We start from the raw sequence: 11,409 nt of genomic DNA on the forward strand, positions 1-11,409 counted from the left end.
CATGAAAAAGAAACGTCGAATAGAATAGATGAAACGAGAAAATGTTACCAGACAAGATCATAATAGTCGACTGAGACTCTGGAGAAGCAAGCTGATCCAATATCTCAGGCTCGTTAGACGGATTGAATAAATACCACAAGATTTAAATGAAATGCTTAGCGCTAGTCATCATCTATAACCAGGTAAGTTTGCTGCAAAATTACATCCATCCCCAGGATGGAGCTAGTATATAATCAACAGAATTCCTGTGATTCCTTCCAAAAGAATGCTATAACCTGGTTGTAACAAACTTAAGGTTGCGATAGACTTATCTCGATTTTCATACAGATTGCATGTTCCCGGACTGAAGAGCACCTTGGAGGATGCTCACAGCATTTTCATAATGCAAGAATCCCATGTACCAGAACTCATGGTTGTCAACAGATATAATCTGGATGTATTTCTCAGATGGATTGACTCGGCTTGTAGAAGGATTGACTGCTTTAAGTTGATGCAATGGGATGACAACCTGTTGACATAGAAGCATCATACGACAATGTGAAACAGAAGACTTGGATTGACGATATCTAATCTCGTTACAAAAAAGGTATCAAAATAAAATAAATTTATAAATGGATATTCATCTGCCAGACCAAGAAATAAATCGCGTTAAAGTGAAGAAAAACAATCCACGAAATAGACTAGTTTGCAAGAATAATTGTTCATGCATACCAAGGACCACGAGTCCTGCAATTAACTGAGTAATTTAAACACTTTCGGCTATGATAGGGTAATGGTTATCAGGTGAATGAACTCTTACATGTGTGTTGATTTAACACTAAGAGTGTGTTTTGGATGACCGGTGATGAAAATTGAGGCATAAGTTGCATTGATTGACTATTACGTCACAATGTAATAAGTGTATAAAATGGTGAGTCATTTTGTTTTATTCCATCATATTGTAGTCCAAAGGTTAGTGAGTTTTCGGCTCTAAGGTAGAGGCTACAAGAGGGCAAACAGATATCCAAAACAAAGGAGGCTACAACTCACTTCAGCAAGAAGCTATTAAATACATCTAAACATGTGCGCAAGTACACTTGAGTGTTCCACGCTGATCAATGACGAGAGAAGTTATTCTATCAACTGTCAATTGGTTTTGGATGAACCACATTTGGCTTATAAAGAAGACTCTCTCCTTGCAGCGTATGTGGTGGTGGTGCCTATGCTCTTGTATGAATCTAACAGGATATGAAAAGCCTATGTCTTTCTTCTATCCAATAAATTTAAACTAACCCATTTTTGCCAGATATAGTAGGGCCTTGAAAATTATTGCTCAACACTAAAAACACCCTTGTAAGGGACCTCACATGTAATAAAGGTTTAAATATCCCCTTACTATGTGTACCTATGTTCCTTCGACGGGGCACATCACCCTGCAGGTCACGTGTAGACAAGATATGACGTGCCAGAAACCTATAAGACTCTGACTTGTGCCACCACAAATAGATTCAGTGGGGGAAAGAAAGATCAAAAGCTGAAACCATGGAAGGTGGGGATTGAAAGCTGACAAGCAGTAAAGAAAGCATCTAAAAAATAAGAGATGAGCAGCCATTGAAGGAGGAGCTTGAAAGGAAGAAACAAAGGAACTAGTCATGGAACTTTAAAGTACAACAATAGCGGCAAACGGAGGACTGAGTTTGTTTACTCGAAAGCAGAAGAGAAGGTTTGTTAATCGAAAAGAAAAGATTACAGCAACAACATTATTACCCCAGTGGTGACGAGGCTCTAGCCACTAGCCAATTGTGGGATAAGGGGGAATCAGATGTACCAGCGTACCTAAGGCCAAAAGATGAACCATATAGAATTATGTCGGTAGTTGCATCCCATAACTGCTACTTTTAATACAAAAAAAAAAGGACGCCCCTGTTTAATGAGTCATTTAAACAAAGTACTCCTTAGAATCCAAAACCAAAGAATAACAAGTATTTAGCTCCATTAAGATGAGGTTATTAAGAATAATTCAAAAAGCCAGCGTTTATTAGGTCTTTTCAATTTTACTTGACTGCATGATTCACCTCCCTTTTTGCATTCCAAAGTCTTGGAAGAAATCAGAGGTTAATGTAGAAGCCATCCTGGCTTCTACTAAACTATCAACGCAATATTATCCACTATATCCAAGACCTAGAGTGTCGTGCCTGAATATAAAACAACGATCAAGATACCTGCTTAATCGTGTTTCCATATCTATAAAACTAGAAATTCAAGTGACATGCATAATTGGGGAGTCTTAATAGTTATCGAAAAGTGAGTATTCGACATTGAAAGATGTGGGGACAAGTTAGCATTTTATAAACCAAGGAATTTAAGAAATTAACTGTCTCATCCTATGGCGCGACCTTAGCCCTTATTACAAGTTTTAAGAGAAACTTATAGGATTATAGGAATAAACCACCAAACCATAACGATATTTAGGACCTTCAAATAGGTTTTCACATCCAACTTTTTTACCAAACATCTCTAAAACAACTAAGCTCACACTCGACCTTGAAAAAATTATAACCAGCATACTTGTACTTGGTTCAGACAAACAGCATTATCTCAAAATTTCTACTTATCCTAGAATTATTCTTATTACTCCTAATAACACAACGGATTTAGATATACCATAGATCAGAATTCCATGCAGGATCGCCAATAACAGTATTGTATACGCTTGGAGAACCAGAACAAGCAACTTACCAGTTGCATACGTATTTGATAGAAAGAAATACGGACAAAATTAAATATTTTTTAGGGAGGGGGGCACTGTCATGAAGTTGACATCTCACCTTATAGTAACTCCAATCAGTCTCATCACCATTCTTGTAAGGAAGAGGATTATCACTGCAAAAGGCAAGCTTCGCAGTAGATACATACAACGTTCCCATCACTGGACCAGCTGAAGTGGACAAGTAGCATGCAAATGAATCCTGGAGTAACTCCTCAGGGACCGTGTCAAATGTTTGATGAAAAATTTTCTCATAGCCCCCTTCAGCTACAACTTTCGTGCTATGCACTATTCTTCCCATAGCAGCTTCGGAAAAACTGGGACTCGTTTTCACTGTTAAAAAGCAAACAGAGGAAAATTTCAGAGCAAACCACGATCCATAATAAACCAGAAAAATCGAAGCAGCAAGGATTTTCAAAGAGGCAAACAGAGAAGTTACAGTTGGATCTACACCAACTACAACAACAACAACAACAACAAAAACTCCATATGAGGCTCTATCAACAAACTGTTCTTTTGACAACGCTACCAAACAAATGCTGCAATGGTATCAAAATTCTTGTTCCAGATATAAAGACCTAAACTCCTAAAGGTTATGTATTAATGGACATAAAACGAAGGTAGATGCATAGGCAGGTTTCCTCCAAAAGCACCCCCTATCAACATAAAGAAGAAGGCCGAAGATCCCCAAACAAACAAATGACGTAACCTTTCTTCTAAAATGTCAGCTCCCAATACCACCATATGGCTCATCTTGCTATCATGCATATCAGTGAAGTCTCACATCTCAGACAATCCCATCTCAAATCAGAAATACCCAAATGCACCAAAACCCCCGAGTTACTGCAAGATAATATCGCTTGTAATAAACTACTCCTTTTTGTATTATCATGCTCCCTCTATTTCAATAAACTAAAGTCCATTGGACCTTTTATTCCTCACTAAAATGGTCAAACGAGGCTCACTCATAGTAAAGGAACTAAGTATCAAGTTATCAACCATTCAACCCCTACAAACAAATTCCAAAACCAGTTTTGATTTTTGATCTTTTGGAACCAGTTACTGAGGACTGATCTAGGCCAATGCGCTATAAATGCAGCATCACCAGTCACCACCCTCAAAATGCTGCATGCTGAACCTTCCAAAAGCTTCACAAATTGATCAACATATAATGTCTCAGCTCAAATTTAATGACATGAATGATATGGAGTAATAAAAAAGATTTCATCATCACACAATCTACAAACTTGACATACCAACCCTTCATTTAGAATCCGAACAACTCCCAAATCTGCAATGTCACCAACCCATAGTAACAACTCGACAAACAATATCTGATCATGAAACCATACCATCAAAAATCACCTTAAGTTGCCACCAGATGCGAGAAGAGAACACCACATCATTCTCATGTAATCTCCTTGTCGAAAAAATCATACAGAAAGTCTAGAGGACAAATTACAATTCAATTCCTCACAATCATGCAAACCGAAAACTACAATGTAAACCACGTCAATTTTACATAATCTCCTTGTCGAAAACATCATACAGAAAGTCAATAGGATTAATCACAATTCACAATTCATTTCATCACGATCACGCAAACCGAAAACTAAACTTAAAAACGAAGAATTCACACAACAGATTCAAAGAAAAGATAAAAGAATCAAAGAGAGTAATGCATACAATGTTGCCACGTATTGCCGGCGAGATCCTCGGCTTTTTTCGCAGCGTCTTTGACATTCCTTCCCCATCTCCCTAACACATTCCTAACCGTTTCCATCTTCTCTGCATTTCCGCACAAAAATCATCAAAATTCTTCAAAAACCTAACAAAACTAAACAAATTCATCGCAATTATCATCAAATTAGGAAAAATCGCAATCGAACCTTTGATAGAGGGAGAAGGAGTGAGCGATGGAGCAGAAGAACGAGAAATGTAAGGATTATTGTTATTTTGATCGGAATCAATGGCGGGAGTGTACGTTGATTCCGACACCAATTGCTCGCTCCACCGCACCGATTTCTGCGCCTTCATCGCTGGAGTAATTCCGGCGGTTGAATTTTCCGGCGAGTTTTTTTCCAGATCGCAGTTTTCCAACGGTTTTTCGTGGTTTAGAGCGATCTCGTCTAACGGAACCGTGTCGGTTGCCTCGGCGGCGGTTGAGGTGACGGTGGCGGAGGGTTTAGTGGTTTCTTCCGCCATGTGATGAGAATGAGATTGTGATCGATAAGTTGATTTGGGAGAATTCCTTTGTCTTGGTTTTGGTTTCGTTTCTAACAATCTAACCTAACTCCTAGGATACCGGTGTTGACTAACGGTCTATTCCACACTTTAAACTTTGCAACTTGGAAAGACGGACGTGATAAGTCTTACATGGAAAGAAAAGGTATATAGCATCATTTTTAGTCGCTCCGTCCCGATCAATTGTTATCTATTTTTCACTTTTAATAAGACTCATAAGTGGCGTGTTGTAGACAAGTGGACATAGGAGAGATCCGGGCAATTCCGAGTTTTTTTTAGAACCCTAAACAAAAATGTAGATTGAGGTCCCTTGAAAAAAATACAATGTAGAATATTTTTTTTTAAAAAAAAACATGTGAAATTAATTCTATTAAAAATACATTGTTTACGTGGATTTGTTTACTTATTCCATTTTAAGGTGTCTCACTCCTTTGCTTACCTTCTATATCGACAAGGTTTTTATAGGCAATTTGATCATCTAATTGCAATATTGTCCACTTGTCATTCATTAGCTACAAGTCTACAACCACAAATGGTCTCCTCCTTTATCCTTGATGTGTTGTCCCAAAAGTAAAAGAAACAAATGATCCGAATTTTCCCACAATTAACTCAATTTCAACGACCCTCTTCTCGCTATACGGATTGTAAACGACGGTTTAATCAAAGCTACCTCTCTCTGTCGCATGCGTCATTTATTCAATAACCCTAACCGCCTTAATATGATTGTTCGTGGATCTACAACTGATACAAACTCAACCACTACAAGAGAAGTCTTGAAATGCTCATGGGACTAATGGCAAACTAGAGCAGTTGGGTTGCTCGTGGTCGTCATAGTGGTGGTGATCGATGTGGTAACCAACCTCAATTGGCCATCCATAGAGTTTCGCATATAACAACCTGACCCGCCACTGTTGTAACATAACCCCAATAAGATGAGATGTATACCTTCGTACCATTTATTTGTCTTCACTTAAGCCCAAAAGTACAAAACCTTGTTACTATGTGGTGGATGAAATCATTTATAAACATATCACAAGCCTCCTATTTTCCCGATGTGGGACAACTTAATCTCATAATCTCATGGGGTGTTACATCGCACCCCCGTCTCGCTTTACCAAAGCCTCCACGAGTAGCTAGTCTATCCGCCATCCCAAAGCCAGCCACTCTTTCCGGCTCTATGGGTCAGTGTCCCTCCGTCTGTGCGATCCTAATGACCATCCACTACAGTTAATGGCGGACTTAATAAACCACGCCTAAGCAGTTGATCCTGGTGGCAATGGGCCGGGGATGGGGATGGAGATGGGATGGGGCTGAGACTGGGACTGGGACTGGGACTGGTGGTGATCATGGGGTAGTTGGTGATGGTACATAGCTAATCATGTTGTTCCGGGTGTAATTCCAGAGCAAGTATCGTTACCACCCGTGGCTTGTAGAATGATGTCTTGAGTTAGATTCTCCTTTGGTCTTATTCGTTCCTCTCGGCCTCTCCTGCAACAATGAAACGAACCGAGGGCTTGGCTTTGTGCCAAGCGCACTCACTCCGACGCCTTGAAGTCGATAAACTTAAATGTATATGTTGTATGCTAATTGGCTAGGAATATATTGTAGAGATAAGGAAGATTATCTGGGATGAATAGTGTATTTAGGTTAAGTTGTGTATTTACGGATTGGATCCCATCCTCAATGAAGGTTGAGGAGTATTTATAGACTTCACCTTTTGTCACGTAGTGGCCAAGTGGCCAAGTGGCTAGCGGTGGAAAGATCGATCTACCCCTCGGCCGAGGTTTCTATGGCGGGCGGCGGGCCTGGCGACTCACCGCCGAGGGGTCTTGGATGTGAGTGCGCGGGTATGTGTCCCTGGAAGGTTGTCATCTGAGACCCGGCCGACCGGTGATGATTCTCATCGGCTAGGTACATCTAGGTCGTTGACTTCTTTGTGGACATCTTTGACCTTGCTCAATATGTTGACTTGTCGTGATGCGAATATGCCCCATCAATTTCCCCCAGCGTAGTCTATGCCGTGGTATGGGCTTCGATGTACGTCTGAGCGTATATTCTGCGCAAGTAGTTTGTAGAAAATTTTCCTGCATCGGCTCCTTCTGCTCTGCCTAGTCCTTCTTAGGCCGTACCATATCCCCCCTCCACATGGATGTGTTTTGGGCATCCGATGTGGAAAAGAAAGGACGCCGGCCGAGACCGAGGTTGAGGCTAGGTTATTTATGATCGCCCCCGGCCGGCGGTGTCTAACTTGGTCGATTACGTGGCCGGCGGAGAAAAGGTGCATGGGAATTTGTTGAGGAAGGTGAATAGGCGGAGAGATTTGAATAGGCGTGTTGAAGACGTTTGGTCACATGTTGCATTGATTGACACAAGCTGTTGCAACGATTGACATCCGTGGTTGCATGTCCGACACGTGTCTGTCGTTGATTGGTTGACGCTTCATGGGCTACATTTCTTTGATTGGTCTGCTTCATGGGCTTTTCCCTATAAATAGGGCAATTGCTCCAAAAAATTGGCCACCAATTTCATTCTCCAAAATTTCCTTCTCTCTAAACTTCCAAGGGTTTCTTTTTCTAATTTCGAGTTGTTACTCGTGAGCGTTTTCTTCAAGGTAAACAAACAAACTTTCCAATTTTTAATTTTGTAATTTCATTGTAAACATGTCTTCTGCCGCCGACGGGCCTAGTAAGCCGGACCGTAGGTCACCTTCTCCCAGAGGTCGATCCTCGGTGCGGAGGAGTGGGAGGATGATTCGATGTCGATGATGACGCGAAAGATTTTGGTGACGATCTTGAGGAGGCTCGTCCTAACAACGTGAGGAAGTACGTTATGGATCACGGCCTTGCTTGTAAAGTCCGTCTTGACGCATTTGGACCCATAAGTTAGCCCGCTTGTTCGGTGAGATATTTTTCGAGAAACATTTCTTCTTCGGTGAGGGCTCTGAAATCGTTATCCGAGGAGGAGGGCCAGTATGTCTGTTGCCCTCCACCGGGCCACACCGGCGTATATATGCGACATTTGGAGTTTGGGCTCCGATTTCCGCTGAATGGGTGCGTTGTGGCCATCCTTAAGGCCATGAACGTTGCGTTGCCCAATGCACCCATTGGCCATGAGGACCATAATCGGGTTTGTCTGGCTTTGTCTCTTCAAGGGGGAGGCCCCAGCGGTGAACTTATTTCGCCGACTTCACTACCTCCGGCCGTCATTCTGCGGCCGCGCCGGTGGTTCGCGTGCACGGAGAAGGGCTATATTCTGTGGCGACAAACTTTCCTCTTGCAAGTTTGGCGGTCGGTGGGTATACGTTAAGGTGCTTAACGACTATCCGCTTCCCCTGCTCCTTTCGATCAAGTTAACTTGCGGTGTGAGACTAAGGCGGAGCATGACGGATGGGTCTCCGGAAGAAACTCAAAATGGATCTTTGGCGGTTCTTCTCTCGGAGGACGAGAGGTTGGCAATGCGGCTTTTTGAGGTAGACAAGGGTGGGCTGCGAAAAGATGGATTCCTCAACGCAGAGATCATTCTTCGGGATGAGCCGCTTTGCCATGTCGGCCTCATTCCGGCCCTAGCGCAGGGTGAGTGGGGTCGGTGTGAGGCCCATCACTGTTCTCGTTGTGTCTTTAAACTTTGATTTATCTCTTCTACTTAATCTGTTGCTTTTTCCTTCGCAGCCATTTTGGACCGGACATGTGCGAGGATATCCTCCGGAGAATGGGGCTGAACAAAGATAAAACCGTTGCTAACTTACATCCCAAAGCTCTCCCCAATGACGCAGAGGTCGTGCCGATCTCATAGAGCGGCGGTGAAAAGCTTGAGTGCGGTGGAGACCCGGGCGAAGGTTGTTAGTAACGTGTCGCGTCATCTGCGCGCAAAACGAAGTCTTCGGCGGTGGTGGCGTCGACACCGGCCCCGCCTTCCATCCCCCCTGTTCAGAAGGAGACGGTGGAGGTCATTTGTATCTCCAACGGGGATGACTCCGACGAGGAGGAGGGCTCGCCCTCGTCCGTAAAAGAAAGCAGACGGCCTATCTACGACCGTTGATTACTGCTGGCCGACGAGGGAGACGCGCGTTTCGGCCAAGAGGGCCAAGCACGGTATTGTTCTTTCGTGGCTTTAGATTCAGCCGGTTCCTTAGGCGCTTGGCATGTCTGCGTATGTCGATACTTATGCTTGCTTTAAATTTTGTAGATCGGCCTCGGTCGTCCGCCGCTCTGTTGGGCGGTGGAGGGGAGCTCTGTGCGGGCTGGTGATCAACACGTCACCGTGAACTCTTCATCCCGGAAGGTTTCCTTCCCCGACTCTGAGCCGGTGATAAAAATGTCGCCACTGTCCCTTCATCCCAGAAGGTTTCCTTCTCCCAGCTCATAGATGAAGGCACGGAGGCGATCAAAGAGGCGGCGAGGTGGAACAGTCTTACCGGTGCTCGTATCGTAGAAGCGGGGAGAAGGTCGTGGCTCAATCCACCTTGGAGCTAAACGCCACTAAGAGGGTGGCCGCGAAGGCCAAGCAGATCTTCTCAATGAGCGAGGCTTAGGGAGAGGCCGAGAGGCGCTCTCGGTGAAAGAAAACTCAGCGGGGCGTTGAGAAAGAGGTCCTTCTTTGAGAGAGCCAAGGCCGAGGCTGCGGCAGTGAATCGCTAAGCTGGCTGGAGAAGTGTACACTCGTTCGAGGGCACGCCGACCTCTACCTCAAGCGAGAGGAATGAATCCGAGGGACTGTTTAAGGCCCAGGCGGAGGTGGTTCGGATCAGAGATGCCGTCATTAGGCAAAAGGATAAGGACATTGAGATGCTCCAAACCGTCATGCTCCCTAACATGTGTGCTGAATTCCGGGATTTAGCCGAAGGAGCTGCTAGGGAAGTGATTGAGGAGCTCTTCCCTCTTGATGGTTCCTTTCCGTGGGACGAGATATGACAAGTTGCTTGATGACAAGCTCGAAGCCAAGGAGCAAGCCGTGGCGGAGAAGGCTAAAGAGGCGGTGAAGGCGAAGGCGAGAGAAGGAGGCGGCCGCCGAGAAGCGCTACGGGCCGAGAAGGCTAAGGAGGCCCAAGAGGAAGCCAAGCGGCAAAGGCGGTGAGGCCGCGAGGCTAAAGCCGAGGTCTTCTTGAAGCCGAGGCCGCTAAGGGAGCCGCTTTGGGTACTCATCAAGAAAGTCTGCGCCGCTGGCGATGGCGAGCAACAACGGACATAGGGGGATAGCATTTGTAATTTTTGGTCTTTTGGCTTATCCTTGTAATTTCTTGTGATTCGTTGAATATATTTAATAAGAGTTCGTTTTTACTTCACTTATTTTCCTTGTGCTAGTATTCGAGCTTATTGTCCTTTTAGCATCTCCGTCTTTGTCCGGGTTGTCTCTTTCCGTTATTAATTGAGTCTCTTATGTTCCCGCCTCGGCTTGGCCGGCGATCTAGAAAGTGCGTGTCTCGGTGTGTTAACGCTTCCAAGGCATCTTGATCGTTTCGTAGTATTAACCGCGGCCGGTTATAACCGTCGCGTTGTGTATGTCGCTTCCTTAGGGTGCATGCGCTCTTGTCGATGCGACAGTGTGGTGTGTCGTCTGTAGTGGCGTCTACTACTTGGAGTGACTGCGACGGCGTCACACCTCTTGGGGTGACCTAGTGGCGTCTACTACTTGGGTGATTGCGGCGATTGCACATTTCTTGAAGGAGACTCCGTGGCGTCTACTACTTGGAGTGATCACGACAGCGTCACACCTCTTGGGGTGATCGCTAGTGGCGTCTACTACTTGGGTGACTGCGACAGTGCTGTTCTTGAAGGAGACTCCGTGGCGTCTACTACTTGGAGTGACTGCGACGCGTCACACCTCTTGGGGTGGCTGCCAGTGGCGTCTACTACTTGGGTGGCTGCGAGTGCTGTTTCTTGAAGGAGACTCTAGTGGCGTCTACTACTTGGAGTATCGCTGCGACGGCGTCACACCTCTTGGGTGACTGGCTAGTGGCGTCTACTACTGGGTGACTGCGACGGTGCTGTTTCTTGAAGAGACTCCCGTGGCGTCTACTACTTGGGAGTGGCTGACGGCGTCACACCTCTTGGGGTGACTGCCGTGGCGTCTACTACTTGGAGTGACTGCGACGGTGCCTGTTTCTTGAAGGAGACTCCCGTGGCGTCTACTACTTGGAGTGATCTGCGACGGCGTCACACCTCTTGGGGTGATCGCCGTGGCGTCTACTACTGGAGCTGACTGGCGGTGCACATTTCTTGAAGGAGACTCCCGTGGCGTCTACTACTTGGAGTGACTGCGACGGCGTCACACCTCTTGGGGTGACTGCCGTGGCGTCTACTACTTGGAGTGACTGCGACGGTGCCCATTTCTTGAAGGAGACTCCGTGGCGTCTACTACTTGGAGTGACTGCGACGGCGTCACACCTCTTGGGGTGACTGCCGTGGCGTCTACTACTTGGA

General features: G+C 45.1%; 1 protein-coding gene across 1 annotated transcript; it reads right to left on the bottom strand.

Moving 5' to 3' along the window:
- Window positions 1-4: 4 nt before the first annotated feature.
- LOC141622350 (GLABRA2 expression modulator-like) lies at window positions 5-5,110 on the bottom strand. The gene is made up of 4 exons (XM_074438395.1): window positions 4,636-5,110; window positions 4,433-4,534; window positions 2,808-3,079; window positions 5-508 (listed from the first exon to the last, which is right to left on the bottom strand). Exons 1-4 carry the CDS (start codon window positions 4,949-4,951, stop codon window positions 320-322), a joined length of 879 nt encoding a protein of 292 aa, XP_074294496.1. The 5' UTR covers window positions 4,952-5,110; the 3' UTR covers window positions 5-319.
- Window positions 5,111-11,409: the final 6,299 nt, after the last annotated feature.

Source organism: Silene latifolia, chromosome X (assembly GCF_048544455.1).
Source record: "Silene latifolia isolate original U9 population chromosome X, ASM4854445v1, whole genome shotgun sequence".
Lineage (NCBI taxonomy): Eukaryota > Viridiplantae > Streptophyta > Magnoliopsida > Caryophyllales > Caryophyllaceae > Silene > Silene latifolia.